Source organism: Anolis sagrei, chromosome 1 (assembly GCF_037176765.1).
Source record: "Anolis sagrei isolate rAnoSag1 chromosome 1, rAnoSag1.mat, whole genome shotgun sequence".
NCBI classification, from domain to species: domain Eukaryota; kingdom Metazoa; phylum Chordata; class Lepidosauria; order Squamata; family Dactyloidae; genus Anolis; species Anolis sagrei.
Genome location: NC_090021.1, coordinates 234,764,184 through 234,783,345, shown reverse-complemented (window position 1 = coordinate 234,783,345; position 19,162 = coordinate 234,764,184). Strand labels below are relative to the sequence as shown.

Here is a 19,162-nt window from a genome sequence, read left to right as displayed (position 1 = left end):
AACAAGAAGAACTAAAACTAATACATCAAAGCAATATATAACTGGCATCATTGAAAGTGGGAGAAGTCTCAAGATTGGAATGTAATAATACTGTCCTTATTTTAGAAAAATAGAAAAATCAACCAAACATCAAAGAAAGAAGTGTAGCATTGTATATCAAGGATGATTACACCTGTGAGGATCCATGACAAAACCTGGTAGCCAGGTTTGGAGTATCTGGGGAAAAATTAAGGGAGGAAGAAACAACAGGAGTGTCATTGTGGGGGACCTAGATAATGTCTTCCTAGAACAGATGACAACACATTCCGAATGGAGATATGTGATAGGAATGGGAGATTTTAACTATCCTGATATTTCTTGGAAGACAAACTGCCAAGAATATCAGGTCCAACAAATTCTTTACTTGTCTTGCAGACAATTTAGTGGTTCAGAAGGTGGCAGAGGCAACAAGGGGATCAGGAATGGATGTCTAAAGAACTGTCAACTGAGCTAAGATTGGAAAGGAACATGTACAAGAAAAGGGAAAAGTCACCAAAGAATAATTCAAATGTGCAGGGATAAAATTAGAAAACCCAAAGCACAGAATGACTTTAAGCTTGCTGAAGAGGTTAAAAATAGAATAAAAGAGCTCTCTTTTTTGTTATGTCTGTAGTAAAAGGAAGAACAAGAAAATGGTAGAGCCGCTGTGTACAGGTACAAGCAAAATGATGGAGTAGAACATGGCACAGTGGATTCAAATTGCAGGAAAAGAGATTTCACCTAAGCATTAGGAAGAACTTCCTGATGGTCAGAACTATTTGGCAGTGGAATATGCTGATTCAGGCTCTGGTGCAGTCTCCTTTTCTGAAGAAATTTAAGCAGAGGCTGGATGGCCATCTGTGGCATTGGCTGGACTGTTGATGGCTCTTGTGGTCTCTTCCAACTCTATGATTCTATGAAATCTGGACTGAAGTAGATCAACTTTATCCAAAAACATGGCGTGGCCCATTAGCTGACTCTAAGAACATCAGCATCCAAAGTAGACACTCTGCCAGGCCCAAAAAAAATCTGTTAGTGGAGACTGTAGTGGATAGGTCAGGCATTATAAACATATGCTCCAATGTTTTCTTCTCCTTCGTTGACTTCCAGTCTGTGTCCAGACAGATTGAAGATGCTCTCTCAATTGGAAACTGAGAGTCAAATGCAAGGGAGGATCTTCTCTGTTAGACCCCACTCTTGTATTATAAAGTGGTCTTCCTAAAAAAGGTTGCCTAGCACTGTCAAATGCAATTTTTTGTTCTGCTAAGCTTTTAAAGACATATTGATTGAATGTTCGTAATGTTTTAATTTAGCTGATATTTCTGAACTTTTTTTAAAAAAAAAATTATAAATACAAAATTAAAAACAACTCTGAACATTGCCTCCGTAATCCAGAGGCATCAAATAACCAGCGAGTTATCTGAACACATTCATAAACAGTGCAATAGTTTGTTTTTTTTAACAACCTTTGGACTCCACAGTGAGGTATTGGCCTTGGGCGAACTGGTCTCAGTTGTTGTATCAACTGATATGAGTATAGTTGTTTGGGTTTTTCCTTGTTGATTTTCATATTTCAGTGTAGGCGTTCACTCTATGCCTATTGTGTGATCCGAGAACATTCTGTTTACAGAGAAACTCAACTGATAGTAAATAATAAATAAAGGAGTAGAGTGGGAGACTTGGCAAGTTGCCATACCATACTGGCTCTTAAAATGGTCGGCTAGAACTTCAGGGTAGTTATCATGCCTTTTAATGTTGTCATCAATTCCATTGCATCTTTGTAGAGCAGCACATGATAAGCACCTGCCTTGCACAGTTACCAATAAGCCACAGACCCTCTATTGCACTGCTCATGTTGTTTACTGATGCAGTTAAGGAGTGAAAGCCTACTGTCCTAGGAGTGGACTAGAGCTCCATGAGCCTATCCAGGCTCAAGCAGGAGGTTGGGAAGTCCAGGATCGGGTTCACAAGGGGAGAAAGTCCATACAGGGTTTTTGGGATGCCAGGTCTGTTCCAAGTCCATCCTGATGGAGTAATTAAGTATAGGATTTGACCTGTCAATGTAATTTAGTGTGCAGGGAATAGACTGTGAAATGGCCAGGCACAGGGAGGTGTGGCTTAGCTTAGGGGTGGATACAGCAAGTGTGAAGGAGCCCCTTTCCTTCTCTGGCACCAGTGAACAGTATCCATGCCCCTCCTGCTGTCTGTGTTGCCCAATTGCCACTTCAAACTTCCCTCAGCAAAGTCAGCAATTAGCTGGCAAAGAATTTGAAACCCCGTTCAGTAAGTCCTCTTGATGATGTTGAGAGAGATCCAAAGGAAGAGCTTCTAAAGTTCCTCTGTGAGCACACTTACCATATCTTCCCGAAGCCATTTGGGCTCAAGCCATCTCTCATCACCTTATGATTCTTTCACTTTCTTGCAGCCTTACATTTTTCTTTGACTCAGATCTCTCTATCATTATCTACCTCATAGAATCATACAGACGCCAAAGATTACTTGGCCCATCCAGTCCAACCCCTTTCTGGCATGCATGAACACACTGTCAAAGCACTCTCAAAAGATGGTCATCCAGCCTCTATTTAAAACCACCAAAGGAGACTTCACTACTTTGTGAGGCAACATATTCTACTATCGAACAGCCCTTACTGTCAGGAAGTTCTTCCTAATGTTTAGGTGTAATCTCTTTTCCTGTAATTCATTGATCTGTGTCCTAGAGAAACAGAAAACAAGCTTGCTTCCTCCTCAATATGATAACTTTTCAAATATTTCATCATGGCTATCATGTCCTCTCTTAACCTTCTCCAATTTCAGTATAGAAGGTTCACTAAACTGGTCACCATGGGGCTTGGCTTCCAGTCCTTTTACTATTTTGGTCGCCCTTCTGTGGACACATTCCAAATTGTTAGTATCCTTGAATCATGATGAATTGTCCTTGGCATCACCCATATGCCCCAAAGAATTTATCTGTCAGAGCCAGCAGCCATTTATCCTGTATCCATGGATGACATTGGGGCAGATGCTGCTGAAGCTGGTTGCTCCTGCTGGCTCCAGGCTTCTCTGCAGAGATGGGTAAATGCCTCCCACAAAATAGAGACCAGTGGCCCTAGTTGCCTAGAAGGGAATATGTCTTTAATATTTGATTCTGTACCTAGTGACTTCAAGTTCTGCCATAGCAGGTGCTTGAATCTTTTTCTGTCAACTTTATGCAGCTCTGTGTTGCTAACTGTCTTTGTGGTCTCATCTCCATTAGAGCATGTGGTGCTCCCTTTTTCATGGCACGTACTTCTGCTTCCTCTAGGCGAACGGGCAGCAACATTAGCGGCGCTAGCAGTGACATCAGTCTCGACGAGCAGGTAATCTGTCTTGGAGCAGAGGGGAGGGAGAGGGATAAGCTAAGAGCCATTTTGTCAGATGCTAGTGGGACTCTGCAAAGCAAGATATTATAATACATGAGTCATTCCCAAATCTCTGAATTCAGCCAGCAGTTCGTCACGCCAGACCATGCCTGCTATAAATTAAGCGGAGGGCTTGAAAGGAAAATAGGATATGAAGTATAACCAATATTGCAGTGTTTTATCAAGAGGACTATTTAAATTGTTACTCCTTGTCTAAACCTACCATGATACATACGAGGAGTGTTCATTAAAGATTTTCCTTGATCCACTTTTGTTTATCACAGGATCCTGAAATGGCACATATGTAATGATATAAGTCTCTAGATGTTATGTGCCAATTTACAACTCAGAACTGATAATGATCTTGATTTTACACGTGCTGAATTGATGTCAGGTTTAATAATGGACCCAGTGGGGTACAGAGCAGTCATCAAGTTCCTTTACTTGAAAAGCCAAACACCGAAGAAGATGCTCGATGAGATGAAAGTGATGATTCCCCATCATATAGTGTAGTCAAGAACTGACATCATCAGTTCAAATGTGGTTGGACTTCAGTGCAAACAGCTCCAATTCCAGAGTGACCCCATTCTGCTACTGATAAACACACCATCCAGCAAGTAGCGGCTGCCATTTTGAAAATCACTGCATAACCGTTTGCCACCTAGGCCAAAATGTCAAGATTAGTGTGGGGTCTGTGGAAAGAACAACTTCACGTGCATAAAGTATTTGCTCACTGAGTCCCCCAGGTGCTCACACCTTTCCAGAGGCAGGAACGAGTCGAATGCTCTCAGGCTCTATTGCAGTGGTTCTCAACCTGGGGTCCCCAGATGTTTTTGGCCTACAACTCCCAGAAATGCCAGCCAGTTTACCATCTGGGGACCCCAGGTTGAGAACCACTGCTCTATTGACAATGATGTGCCATAGAAACCAGGAGGACTTTTTCAACAGACTGATCACACAGAGTGAAAGCTGGGTCCATCACTATGAGTCTGAGACTAAAGTTCAGTCGATGTAATGGAAGCATCATGACTCACCATCTCCAAAGAAGGCACGTGCCCAACTTTCTGCAGACAAGGTCATGATCACAGTATTTTGGGACCAGCACGGAGTAGTATTGATGGATTTTCTAGCAAAGGGTACCATGATCACTGGGGCATACTATGCTTCACTGCTGCAGAAATTGCGGGAGGCCATTAAAACCAAGAGACGTGGCATGTTCCCCAAAGGTGTCCGCCTTCTACAAGGCAATGCACCAGTTCACAACTCACCTGTTGCCCAAATGGAAACATACTCCTGTGTCTTTGAAATTCTACTGCATCCTGCTTATTCACCCGATCTTGCACCATTTGATTTCCACCTCTTTCCAACAATGATGATAGTTTTGAAGGGAAAGCATTTTTCAGATGATGAGACTCTAATTTCCAAAGGCACAACGTGGCTTTTGGAACAACCTGTTGACTTCTACCAGCGAGGTGTTTACAGTTGCTTAAAAAGATGGGAGAAGTGTGTGTCCCTGGATGGCACCTTTGTAGAGAAGGACCAAGTTTCATTCAATGTGCCCAGTTTCATTGCCCTCAGTCCACAGGAAGTGGGTTGGGGAAATCTTTAATGAATGCTCCTCGTACTTTGACATTGAATTTAGGAAAGATTGGAGCTAGGAAAACCAGAGGAGATATTGGTTACAGCATCAGTCTTGTTCCATTATTATTGTTACTGTTATTTTATTTTTCCCCTGTTTGAAAGCTTAAGAACAACTGCTTAAGAACAACTAAGGATAAATGGTTGTGGATATAGTACATGAATGAGGGTTGTCAAGAGCAGAGTAGCTTTGACTAATCTTTTGTTTCTCCCAAAGTATAAGCATCAGTTGGAAGACACCAAAAAGGAAAAAAGGACAAGAATTCCCCACAAACCAAATTACAGCCTGAACTTGTGGAGCATCATGAAGAACTGCATTGGCAAGGAACTCTCAAAGATCCCCATGCCAGTGAGTCCCCCTGTGCCCTGGTTGGGAGAGCAAGAAAGAAAGCATTACTGCTCCCACGTCATGTGGAGGGAGTGGGACAAAGATAGGAAATCACCTCCTATATGCCCCCTTTGTCCTGGTTGATGGGAATAACTCTATACAGAGGGTGCTTTGCTTTTCTTAGAAGGGCTTTTCCACTAATACACCTGCTTCTTCTACTTCTAGGTTAACTTCAACGAGCCCTTATCCATGCTGCAGCGCCTGACAGAGGACCTGGAATACCATGACCTGTTAGACCGAGCAGCCAGGTGTGAGAGTTCCCTGGAGCAACTCTGCTATGTAGCTGCCTTTACTGTATCGTCTTACTCCACCACTGTCTTCCGCACTAGCAAGCCATTCAACCCTCTCTTAGGGGAAACCTTTGAGCTAGACCGGCTGGAAGAGAACGGCTACCGCTCCATCTGTGAGCAGGTATGGAAGAGGGTGATTTCTTGAATGAACATAAGCTAGAATATTTGATTCCAGAAGAGTTCTCTGGATATTTTTAGTCTCAAGAATGTCAAATTCCATTGATGATACTGGAACATACCTCCAAGTGGGTTTGTCAAGTTTCTAGCCAAAGATGCCTTTCAGATCTGATTATTACCCGCCCGCCCCCGCTCCCCGCTCCCCTGTGTCTGGAGGTCCCTGGAAACTCAGAGATGGAAATTTACCTTACTTTATGTCTGTTCCTTGTTTCTCATAGGTGAGCCACCATCCTCCCGCAGCTGCTCATCATGCTGACTCCAAGCATGGCTGGACCCTTCGACAGGAGATCAAAATCACCAGCAAGTTCCGTGGCAAATACCTTTCAATCATGCCACTTGGTAAGCCTTTGTGATAGAACAATCAGTACTATAATCTGCTCTTTTAGGGAATGTGTGGCCAAACATGGACCTGTGCTACCAATATTTTACCACAGTCTGGAGCAGCCTTATGGTTGCCTTCATAGGGCCATTCAATCCATGGATGGAGAATCCATGGATACAGAGGGTCATTTCAAAAACTACTATATTCAGCCAATTTTCCATTTATTTTAATTGTTTTTATCATTTGAGATGTTTTAATTTTGAGTATGTAATTAGTGTAACTTATTTCTATGAGATTATTTATATCTTGTTTTTCATTTTGATATACATTTTATACAGTAAGTTCACTGTCATTATTATGTTTATTATATTGCATTACTATAAAAAATTGCATTTGTTTGGGCATTTGTGTTGTAATCCGTCTTGAGTTCCCTCGGAGAGAGAAAGCGGTCTATAAATAAAGATTAATAATAATAATAATAATAATAATAATAATAATAATAATAATTTTTTTACACATTGGTTGGTACTCTTTCGTTTTTACCCAGTGTGCATCCCTAAATGTTATTGAAAGACAACTCCCATCACTTTCAATTATCCACCATATGGACTGAGGGTAATGGGAATTGCAGTGCAACAGCATTTGTGGCTCTGATGTTGGGGAAAGGATAAAGGACATTTTAAAAAGAAACATCATATCCACAAGCCTTGTATCTAAATTCAAACCCCACTAAACCATCCTAGCTAAACAGAACAAACTGTAGCCTTCCAGATATTACTGTATCAGAACTATCAGCTCTGAAAATGACATCTAATTCCTCTGGTAATGAGGAATTCAGGAATTGTAGTCCAGCATCTGGAGCGCCATGTAAAATAACTTATAGGACCAAATTCAGCCCACAGGCCTTGAGTTTCACACACATGATCTAGGGCCTGCACCCCTTTTGTAGGTGGAATTAGACTGTCTGGGAACATAGCAAGAGCCTACAGTGGATACTTGTCAGATGTACAGTGTTCATTAATGCATTCATTAATGACCCCCTTGGAGATATTTAGAACACATTCATACTTCAAGAGCTGATAAAATGGACATTTGTGGAAAACAAAGAGAATAGGCATCAAAGGAAAAACCAGTTCATCCACAGCAGAGCAGGGGTTAGAACCTCCATATATAAGGCAAAGAGTCCTGTCTAGTGGACTTTGTGTGTTTTTCACTGGACTCTTCATCAATAGCAATTAAGCTGAAGCACCCTTTTTCTATTTTCTAGGTACCATCCACTGTATCTTTCACGCAACTGGCAATCATTATACATGGAAGAAGGTCACAACTACAGTACACAACATCATAGTGGGCAAATTATGGATAGATCAGGTGAGTTAAAGATGGGATGGATGAAGAGAATATAATTAAGTATTAAACTGACTGTGTTCATATGGTAATGCTGGAATCAAGGAGCTCAGAAATCCATTTTCCAGATCTCTCATCATGTTGCCCAGCCATTTTAGCATGTTGCCTCAGTACTATTGTTCCTTTTTGACTTTGTGCCTCACTTTTCTTCTTTCCAGTCTGGCGAAATTGAGATTCTGAACCATAAAACCAGTGAGAAGTGTATTCTGAAGTTTGTTCCTTATAGCTACTTCTCTAGAGATGTGGCCAGGAAGGTAAGATGTATTTTAACATTCTGGTCTAGGCTGGTAAAATAAATGAAGACTTCTTTATGGAGAGGAGGGAAAAGGAAAGAAAGGGATCTGCTTGATAGCAAGAGGAACCATACATAAAAGGATGTGCCGTGCTTGCGGCAGCAATTGTTCAAGCTAGTCCTGTTGATGTTGCAGCTGTTGAAACGCTGGTGGTATAGCACTGTGGAGAGCAATCTGTTACCCAAGCAAAAGAGAGAAAAGTGATTTTCATTCTCTCTCTTATCCAGGAGAAAGTTATAAAGCAGCCTGTCTTCTGTAACCATTCCTTTTAAATTTTGCTGGAAAGGTAAAATTTCGCTAGTGTACCTTGCTCCATCACCTTCCTGAAATATTTTTATAACAGGTCACTGGAGAGGTGTTGGACTCATCAGGGAAAGTGCATTTCATGTTATTGGGGACATGGGACGAGAAAATGGACTGCTTCAAGGTGATTTCTACAGTGGAGAACGGTGGTGATGGCCGGCAAAGAGCACATGAAGCTGAGGACAGCAGAGTCATATTGTGGAAGAGGAACCCACTCCCGTGAGTGAGCGTGGATGGCTGTGCTCTCTTTTGAGTAATGAAAAGATTGACTAACCTGAGTGCTATTCAGTTGGCTTGAGTTCAGTGGAAGTGGCTTTTTTAGATATGAAGTTTATGTCCTCTGCAACAAATGCACCAAAAAGAGTAATAGTAGATGAATTCCTCTGTCTCTGTGTGTATTTACATACATACTTACATGCATGTTCATTCTGCTAGTTATGGAATGAACCAAAGAATATAAGCCCTACTGTCTTGCTCCACAGCTGCTGGAAATTTAGCTTCAGTCTTAGTCTTTCTTCTCTTGAACTTCATAACTTATTTACCAAACAAAGCCTTCACCTTCAAACTTTTGTCATAAGAGGTGCAAACATTTACTTTTGAGGGATAATAAAAGGGAAAGGGAAAGGTTTTCCCCTGACATTTAAATCTAATCATGTCCAACTCTGAGGGGGGGGGGGGGGGGTTCATCTCCATTTCTAAGTCGAAGAGCCAGCGTATTCTGTAGACACCTCCAAGGTCATGTGGCCAGCATGACTTCATGGAATGCCGTTACCTTCCCATAGAAGAAGTACCTATTGATCTACTTACATTTGCATATATTCAGACTGCTAGATTGGCAGAAGCTGGGACTAACAGCAGGAGCTCACCCCGCTCCCCAGATTCAAACCACCAATATTTCAGTCATCAAGTTCAGCAGCTCAGTGGTTTTACCCGCTGTGCCACCAAGGGATACAGACTCTTAAATGGAAAATATTATGCATTAATGGTGTCATCATGGGATATATGTGTCTTTAATTTAAAATATTTTGACCAGTGAAGGTGCTGGTGATCTCAGAGGCTTAGAGTATGTTTATAGCTCATTTCGGACACACTAAGAACAAGGTTATGCCAACCTTTCTGGTGGAATCTGGGAGGAATGGGCCGAAGTCAGAATCTTCCTGCCACCTGAATTATTTTTGCTCTCCCTCATTGCAGGAAGAATGCTGAGAACATGTACTATTTCTCGGAGCTGGCTTTGACACTCAATGCCCCAGAAAGTGGCACTGCTCCCACAGACAGTAGACTTCGGCCTGACCAGCGACTCATGGAGAATGGGCGCTGGGATGAAGCCAACGCAGAGAAGCAACGCCTAGAAGAGAAGCAGCGCATCTCTCGGAAAAAACGTGAAGCTGAAGCCATGAAGGCAACTGAGGATGGTAAGAGGAGTTGTCCCAATCACCCCTGTTGGGCCAAAGGTAACAGGACAGAGATGGCAAACCTTTGGCCTTGTATATAGTTTAGACTGTGGTTCCCAGGATAGAGCCTTCATTGTAAGGGGTTTCCCCTCAGCTGGAAGTTCCTACGTAGCTTGTCAAAAAGTAGGGTTTTCTAGTTCTGCTGAGATGTTTTTTTGGTTGGAGGTCCCAGCAATCAGTCCTCTGACTTATGTGCAGAGCATGGATTCTTCTACAGAGGTATGGTTCTTGCTAAATGTGAAAACCTAGACACTGTATTTCAAGGAGAAATGCCCATTCGTCCTTCTGAGAGTGTTTCCCCTCTCTTTGCAGGAACTCCTTATGATCCATACAAAGCATTATGGTTTGAACGGAAAAAAGATCCTGACACCAAGGAAGTGGCCCACGTGTACAGGGGAGGCTACTGGGAGAGCAAAGAGAAACAGGACTGGAGCATGTGCCCTGACATCTTCTGAGAGCTGGAAGAAACAGCAGGACTACTATAAGGAAGGGGGAATGAAGAGAGTAGTGGAAGAAGGATGGAGGGGAGCAGCTGATCATGTGACTTCCTGCTTAGTGCTTTCCTCACCGAATCTGTCTGTCTTAACCAATCACTCGTTTTGAATCAATCACCCAATGCAGAATCCAGCAGTGGTGATTGGCTGGGTTGCCTTAGCTGATTGAACCTGACGTTGGTGTCTGGATTCCTGAATGGCTGGGGACAAGTAGGAGTAGAGGACGGCACCCCCTATTTCCCCACCTCAAGAGTCTTGCTCTGTCATGGCCCTTCACTTTCAGGGAGGAAGAGGGGAACTGTGCTCTCCCCCATCCCAACCTCTTTTTCCTGCTTTCAGATTGACAAGTGGTATGTAGTCAAGATCATGAATGTTGCCCCAAGAAAGATGGTTGGGGAAGAGACATGGACCTTCCCGTGGCATTTACCGTAGGAGTTGCAGTCTTGTACCTTCTCCCCAATCCTAAATACAAGTGAATCTTCCAAAGGATGGGGGAGGAAAGGATAGGAGAGGTGAAGGGAAGGACCCCGTTCTTTCCCAGAGTTATTATGTCTCTGTCTTCCTGCAGGTAGCAAAGCAAAACAATTAGTGTCCTGGTGAGGAAGGAGGGAATAACTCTTGTCTTGGTGGATCCTCCACTAGGGCATTACCAACTGTTCAAAGGTGGCAGGAAACCGAACCTGCTGTTTCCCCTTGTCTGAGCCACTCTTCACGCCAGGCACCAGCACCTTCCCCATTTGCACTTCGATGGGAAGTGATGGTGGCGCAGGATAGGACCTCCCACTCCCTGAAGCCCCTGGCCTAAAGTAACTTCTGGCTTAATGCACACCTGTTTATATGTATATTATATATATGTAGCGAGAGAGAATGAGAGAGAGAGAGAGATCTAATTTTTGTTCTGACACTTTCCCCCTCTTCCTCCTATCCTGCAGACCCTATTTTATAACACTTGCCCTTACTGTTTCCCTCCACCGTCCTCAGATTCTGGGAGATATTCTGCAGAAAGTGTGACAGTAAACATTGGTTTGTCTTGCCTTTCATAATAATGACGACGATGATGATTATGATCATAATAAATCCTATCTGAGGCAGAGCCAGAAGTCGGTGGCATCCATCTTAAGGCTCCTCACTTTGTGCAGGCACAAGCCACGTATCCATTGTTTCTTTGGTTGAATAAGAAGGCTGTGGGGACTCCCAGAGTGCTCTAATAACAGCTGCCAATGCCGAGTCCTAAGGTTGAAAAAGGTGCTACTGCTGTGTAAAGAAGTGGGCAAGGGCACAGGGGCTGGCCAATCCGGGCCCACGCTCATGGGGCAAGTGGTGTTGGGGGACTCGAAGGCAGCCCCTTGCTCTTGGCTAAGGATCACACAATGAGGTGCCTTCCTTCTGTGTTTTCTCTCCTTCTTTTTGTTTAGTTCCTTGACTTCCAAACTTTAACTGCTGAAAGGATAAGCAGCGGAGGGAAGCTAGGCAGGGTGAGATGAGCCATGAGTCCTGTCTTCCCACCATCAAAGGACAGCAAAGGAAGAAAGTGGGTTTTGGATGGAGACGCCATACTATTTGCTGCTCAGTATTTTGTTCAAAACTTGTTTTCTGCAGCTGGTGGAGGATGATTGCTTCCTTGTACTGCAGTGGTGGTGAAAGGTGGCCCTCCAGATGTTTTGGACCATCTCCCAGAAGCTCCTCCCAGCACAGCCAATGGTTAGAGAATATGGGGGCTGTAGTCCATAACATCTGGCAGACCAAAGTTTCTCCTCCCCTGTTTGTAGGGAAATGGCAGGTGTTGAAAGAAAGAGAGAATATCCCTGCAATTCTATTTTTGGGATTTTTTTGCCTTACTATCTTTTTTCCAAGAAAACTAAATTAAATAATAAAATCTGAAATATTCAAGAGTGTGTACGTGTGTGTGTGCATCACTTTACTGTCAGAGATGATGAATTAACAATGTAGACCTTAAGCTCTCTGCTTGGGGCTGTATAACCTAACTGAGATGACCTACACATATCCTTTCCCTGTCATGTCTTGGCTTGTCACTTTCTATAGGCATGTGAGATCCAGAGATTGGGAGTATCCATGTCTCTGTGTCTCTGGTCTCCTTATGATACCCTTGTTGGCTTTCCTGTATGCCTGAAGCAATCTGGCTTCACATTTGGCACCTTGCAGCATTCTTAAGGCTCACTTCAGGACTGCCCTGACCTTTCAGGGCTGGGGTGGGAACTCTACAGCTTTCCAGATGCTAGACTGGAATTCTAATCTAACCTAATTCTAAGACAGTTCAGCCACATTTGCAGAACTCTTATGGGCTCGTGAAAAGCTTTGTTTGCTCTAAAGATTGAACCAAACAATATAGAATCAGGGCTGGAAGAGACCTTGTGGGCAATCCAGTCCAAACCCCTGCCAAGAAGCAGGAAGGTCGCATTCAAAGTACCCCTGACAAGTGGCCATCCAGCCTCTTCTTAAAAGCCTCCAAAAAAGGAGCCTCCACCACACTCCAGGGCAGAAAGTTCCACTGCTGAACAGTTCTCACAGTTAGGAATTTCTTCATGTTCAGGTGGAATCTCCTTTCCTGTAGTTTGAAGCCATTGTTCCACATCCTGGTCTCCAGAGCAGCAGAAAACAAGCTTGCTCCCTCCTCCCTGACTTACCCTGACATATTTATACATGGTCCTTATCATAACTCCTCTCAGCCTTCTCTTCTGCAGGCTAAATATGCTCTTTAAGAAACTCCTCAAAGGGCTTGTTCTCCAGATCCTTGATCATTTTAGTCGCCCTCCTCTGGACACATTCCAGCTTGTCAACATCTCTCTTCAGTTGCAGTGCCCAGAATTGGCCACAGTATAACAGGTGTGACCAAGGCAGAATAAAGGGGTAGCATGGCTCCCCTGGATCTAGACACTAGACTCCTATTTATGCAGGCCAAAATCCCATTGGCTTTTTTTGCTGCTGCATGACATTGTTGGCTTGTGTTTAACTTACTGTCCACAAGGACTCCACGATCTTTTTCACACATTTTTGAGCAAGGCATCCCCCATTCTGTATCTGCATTTTATGTTTTCTGCCTAAGTGGAGTATCTTGCATTTCTCCCTGCTGAACTTTTGTTATGCTATTTTGTTATGTTTATTTATTTGTTTATTTATTTACTTTATTTCTACCCCGTCTTTCTCCACGCTGAGGGGGACTCATGGCAGCTTTGGCAAAATATAACCACAAAGGTTATTTCGGTCTGTCATGTGCCAATATTAAATTAAGGAAGTAATAATAATAATAATCATCATCATCATCATCATCATCTATATAAATAAAAATGTAATGTTCGTTTGTAGGATTAACAGAACTCAAAAACCACTGGACAAATTGACACCAAATTTGGACACCAGGCACCTAACAACCCAATGTATGTCCTTCACTCCAAAAAAATATTTTTGCCATTTGGGAGTTGTAGTTGCTGGGAATTATAGTTCACCTACAATCAAAGAGCATTCTGAACCCCACCAACAATGGAATTGAACCAAACTTAGCACACAGTTCTCCCATGACCAACGGAAAATACTGGAAGGGTTTAGTGGCAGTGTCCTTTGGTTTTGGAGTTGTAGTTCACCTACATCCAGGGATCACTATGGACTCAAACGATGATGGATCTGGACCAAACTCTACACAAATACTCAATATGCCCAAATGTGAACACTGGTGGAGTTTGGGGAAAACAGAATCTTGACTTTTGGGAGTTGTAGTTGCTGGGATTTATAGTAGTTCACCTACAATCACAGAGCATTCTGAACCCCAACAACAATAGAATTGGGCCAAACCTCCCACACTGAACCCCCATGTGGGCCACAGCAACGTATGGCAGGAGATGGCTAGTAATAATAATAAAAAACAACTTTATTTATGCCCTGCCACCATCTCCCTGAAGGGGACTCAGGGCAGTTAACATGAGGCCAAGCCCAAAGATACAATACAGCAAAATAAATTACAGAATGCAGACAACAAAAAATATATCAGAATAAAATACATACAGTAGCAAAATAAATTAAGCACATTAACACAATATAAAATTGAACAGAATGGGCAGGCCAAATGGATGAGGTAAAATGATAAAACCCTGGATGGGGTAGGAATAGAAAAAGTGTAATTGAGAGGAGCCCAAAAAGGATAAACAGTGGAGTAAGGCTTTCAATTTTGAATGGGAGAAAGTGCATCATAGGTGCAACACTATAGATGGAACAAACAGAAATGGGATAAATGGTCACTCTCCAAAGGCACATTAGAAAAGCCAAGTTTTCAGGTTTTTCTTGAAGGCTGCTAAGGTGGGGGCTTGCCTAATCTCACCAGGTAGTGAGTTCCAAAGTCAGGGAGCCACAGCAGAGAAGGCTTTCTCCCTCATTCCCACAAGTCTTGCCTGTGATAGAGGAAGAGACAAAAGGGTGGCCTCCCCAGAGGATCAGAGGGATCGTACAGGTTGGTGGTAGGAGATGCAGTCATGAAGGTATAGTATATCAATGGGGAATACATTCCTGGACTTAGAGTGGAAACATGAAACCACAGGTAATTGAGAACTCTATAAATGAAGAACCTCTGGCAGAAGCACACCATACAATCACAGCAGAAGTCCTAGTAAATATCTAGAGGGAATGCCTCTGGGTATTTTCTAGGTACTCCAGTGCAGCTCTGTGTGGAAATATATCACTGAGTTGCACTGAAGGACACAGAAAATGCCCGGAGAGATGTGTGTAAATTGCAGGTACTGGTCCTGCTGATAAGGGTTTATTCTGTAACCTTCAAGCTAGGATCGTAGCTTGGAAACTACAAGGGGAGAGAAGCCACAGTTCCCAGCCTCCTTAGAAGCTGGAAGGGAACAATACAATAAAAATAAGTGTGTGTGGTTTTTTAAAAGAAAATAATCACAAAACTTACCACAAGTTTGTCAGTACATTTAAGGTTATGGAAGGGCAACACATTGTTAGTTGTTTAACTTAAAGAGGTGGTCCTCTTTCCTACCTTTGGATAAATTGACACCCTCATTTGGATAAGGCAGGAAACCTTTTGCTAGTTTGTCTCAAACAGGAAAATGTCTTGGGCCATCCTGATCAATAGAGTAACATTAGAAACCAGAAAGGAACTGTTCTTAAAAGCCCACTTTCACCACCACAACCTGTCCCCCGTCCCCGTCCCCCCTTTGAATACTGATCAGGAAAACTCAACTATTAAATGGATTCCATGGTGTGCTGAAAATAGCAGAAAATTTGGGCAACTTGTCAGGGAATAGTTTTGAAAGACAAAAATAGCAATGCCTAACTTTCTGTGTCACGCTCTGCCTTTAGCATGCCTTGTAGGTCTCGCTGAAAAGTTGAGACGCATGGGAAATTGCTCCAATGTTTTGGTTCTACTATTCCAAGTTGGTGACATTCAAATCATTGTTTTGTGCCTCACCTCTGTGAAGTGTAATATGTACACCCAAGTTCTTCGCCTGCCCAGTCGAACATGGCATCAAAGCATGATGTAGGAGTGTCAATTTGGTTACTTAAGGAAAGGAGGAGGGAGCCCAAACCAGGGTGAGCAGTGATAAATATAGCCGCAAACTAACACACTGTATGGGAGAAAAATATTATGCAACAGCAAACCAACTACAGGAAATTTCTCCTTGTCTAGTCAAAGCAGATGGGAAGTATCCTTGTTCTAAAATGCAAAAATTGATCATAACAATCCATGTAAGTAAAGCAGTAACAGCCACAAAAGCTGCTGTGGTCTGCCCATTATCAACAATATACTTTATTTATATTCCGCTCTATCTCCCCAAGGGGACTCCGAGTGGATTACAGAACACCTATACAGCATACATTCAATGCCGTTATACAGTTTCCCCATCTTTTCCATTTCCACCATTGGGAAGTGCTGCCTGACTCCAGCCACAGGTGTTGAGGGGTTCTGTTGCTCTGTCTTCCATGCCAAGGAGCTTTGTTGTCCTTAGATGTCTTTCCAAATTGCCGGCATGTCCTTATGGGTGCCTTTTATTACCTCCTTGCTTACAGCAGTACCTACCTACTCAAATTTCTGTTTCCAATCTGCTAGGTGGGCAGGGAGCCGGGACTGATCGTGGGTGCTCACCCCGACCTGGGCTTTAACTGCCAGCCTTTTGATTGGCAGGATTTTCTGCAGCTTAGTGGTTTAACCCACTGTGCTAAGCCCAGCCCTGTGCTAAATCAGCAAGACCTTTCTTTCTGTTTAACTTGGACTTCAAGTTTCACAAACTTAGGTGTCAAAAACTGTGAGCAAATTTTGAACCAAAAGTCACAAAGGGGTTTCAATATTTAACGTATTTTTTAAAAAATTACAATACAGTATATATAGGAAATAAAATGACATTACATTGTGTAAAATCTTTTCCAAAAGTTATTAAAACATCAGATGCCTTTGGCCCACCTTGTATATAATAAACCAAACTAAAATTCATTCTAGATGAAATTGTACTTCTCATTATAATAGCTTGTGCTGCAAATTCCTCTGCCTAAAGGAAAAATATAGCCCATTAATTTAAATCTAGAATAACAACTCCCCTGGGCAGGTGCATTACCACCAATAAGTATGCACTGCCACTGGTACCGTCTCATAGCATTTTTAGCAGTGGTTTGCTAGTGCCAACAAGGCCAACAAGAATTATGGTGCTACTATGATGTTGCTACTGTTATACCTGGCCTGGTTGTACCCTCTTAACAATGCTTGGGAATGTGGACAATTTCAACAGAAAGGAGGAAACCATGAAAATGAACAAAATCTGGCTACCAGTATTTTAAAAAATCTCTAAAATCAGGACAGTAGGAACACTCAGAAAATAGGGGAATTCCAGACAGCAAACAACCAGGGCCAGCTAACACCTTCTAACAAAGGATTCCCTCAGGCAGCAACCAGCCAAGCTTTGAAGCTCCAAGGCCATTCAATGCTAATCAAGGTAGCCAACTGCAACATTCACACTCGCCTCCAACAGATAAGAGTTTTTTCTCCAACCCTGGGCATGCCAGAGATATATAAACTTCCCTTGCCTAGTTTCCAACAGATCCCTCAACCTCTGAGGATGCCTGCCATAGATGTGGATGAAACATCAGGGGATAATGCTTCCAGAAAACTCATGCAACCTAGTGATTCCAGCCACAAAAGCTTTTGACAACACATTAATAAAGCACCTGAAAGAGTGCTCAGCAGAGGATTGTTTGGGACTGTCCCTACCAAATTGGGGCAGTGGAAGGGCATGAAATACTGTCTGAGGAGGAAGGAAGCACTTCTGCCTTGGGCAAAATCCAAGCCCTTTAATCAAAAGAGCAGAAGTGTCTCCTTTGATTGGGAGTAGACATCAGGTTTCTGTTTTGTGCTAAAAAGGCAAAAGAAGGCCATCATGAATTTTTGGCTGGAAAGGACAAATCCTCCAGCTCTACTGGTGGAAGGGTTCCTCCAGGTACCCATTAGAGATCCTCTGGGAGCTGGAAGCAGATTCAGTGTGCATTTTACACCAAGCACGGGCAAACTTGGGCCCTCCAGGTGTTTTGGACTTCAACTCTCACCATTCCTAACAGCCTCAGGCCCCTTTCTTTTCTTTTCCTTTCACTTAAGTGGCTGTGGGGGAAAAGGAAGAGGCCTGAGGCTTTTAGGAATTCTGGGAATTGACATCCAAAACACCTGGAGGGCCCAAGTTTGCCCAGGCCTGGTCTACACTGTTGAGCAAGCTGGAAAAAGCAAAGACCACTAGCATTGCAATGCTCCAATGCCATCATCTCTGCTGGACCAGCCACATTGTCTGAATGCTCGATCACTGTCTCCCAAAGCAGTTACTCTACTCTGAACTCAAGAACAGGAAACGTAATGTTGGTGGACAAGAAAAGAGATTTAAAGATGGGCTTAAACTCTGGCATAGACACGGAGAACTGGGAAGCACTGGCCCTTGAGCACTCTAACTGGAGGTCAGCTGTGACCAGCAGTGCTGTGGAATTTGAAGAGGCATGAATGAAGGGTGAAAGGGAGAAACGTACCAAGAGGAAGACCGCTTTCCACCTAGAAACCAATGTCCTCACTGTGGGAGAACACGTGGATCAAGAATAGAGCTCCGTAGCCACTTATGGATCCACCGCCAAGATACTACACTTGGAGGACCATCATCCCCGGGCTATGAGGGATTGCCGAAGAAGAAGAAGAAGAAAAAGAAGAAGAAGAAGAAGAAGAAGAGAAGAGGAGGAGGAAGAGGAAGAAGAGGAAGAGGAAGAGGAAGAAGAGGAGGAGGAGGAGGAGGAAGAGGAAGAGGAAGAGGAAGAGGAAGAGGAAGAAGAAGAAGAAGAAGAGGAAGAGGAAGAGGAAGAGGAAGAAGAGGAAGAAGAGGAGAAGGAACTGTTGAGTAAATACAGTTTGACACTATTTGAACTGCCATGGCTGAATGCTGTGGAACCCTGAGAGTTGTAGTTTTGCAAGGTCTTTTGCCTTCCCTGCCAATGAGTGCTGGTGTCTCACCAAATTACAACTCCATAGCATTGAGCCAAGGGCAGTTCAAGTGGTGTCAAGCTTCATCCATTCTACAGCTTTCCCTTCTCTCTATTAGCCCACTCTTCCCCTTTCTAGTCTTGAGCCCCAGATGACGTGCAAGTTTTGCCTTCCAGGAAGTGACATGCGAAATTCTGGCTCTACCTGTTGCTGCCGGCGGGGAAACTCCTGTATGAAGAGCCGGAGGAGGCTGGCGACAGCGCGGCTCTGTGGCGCAATGGATAGCGCATTGGACTTCTAGTAGAGTGAAGCGATTCAAAGGTTGTGGGTTCGAGTCCCACCAGAGTCAGTCCTTTTGAAGAGGCTCCAAAGAGTTCGCGAACTCCAGAAATCGCAGATTGCTTTCGCTGGCTGACCTAAGTAATAAAGTCAGCGAAATCCTAAACTCAAACTACTGTATGTGAGCTAGGCAGAGAAAAAGGAAACTTTGGAACTTGGTTACTTAAAAAAAAAAACTCT

At 43.2% G+C, this 19,162-nt stretch overlaps 1 protein-coding gene and 1 non-coding gene across 2 annotated transcripts in view; both read left to right on the top strand.

The window, feature by feature from the left end:
* The window catches only part of OSBP (oxysterol binding protein), a 36,518-nt gene extending 24,441 nt beyond the window's left edge, over positions 1-12,077 (top strand). The window contains exons 6-14 of the mRNA XM_060771517.2: positions 3,320-3,374; positions 5,272-5,403; positions 5,608-5,853; positions 6,128-6,248; positions 7,499-7,602; positions 7,797-7,892; positions 8,275-8,453; positions 9,429-9,649; positions 10,001-12,077. Coding sequence (XP_060627500.2) covers positions 3,320-3,374; positions 5,272-5,403; positions 5,608-5,853; positions 6,128-6,248; positions 7,499-7,602; positions 7,797-7,892; positions 8,275-8,453; positions 9,429-9,649; positions 10,001-10,143 — 1,297 coding nt within the window. The 3' untranslated portion in view covers positions 10,144-12,077. The remainder of the gene's footprint in view (positions 1-3,319; positions 3,375-5,271; positions 5,404-5,607; positions 5,854-6,127; positions 6,249-7,498; positions 7,603-7,796; positions 7,893-8,274; positions 8,454-9,428; positions 9,650-10,000) is intronic.
* A 6,829-nt stretch (positions 12,078-18,906) lies between these two features.
* On the top strand, positions 18,907-18,992 carry TRNAR-UCU (transfer RNA arginine (anticodon UCU)). Its single transcript is given in 2 exon segments — positions 18,907-18,943; positions 18,957-18,992. It is a non-coding gene; the product is annotated as a tRNA-Arg (tRNA).
* The last annotated feature ends 170 nt before the right edge of the window (positions 18,993-19,162 follow it).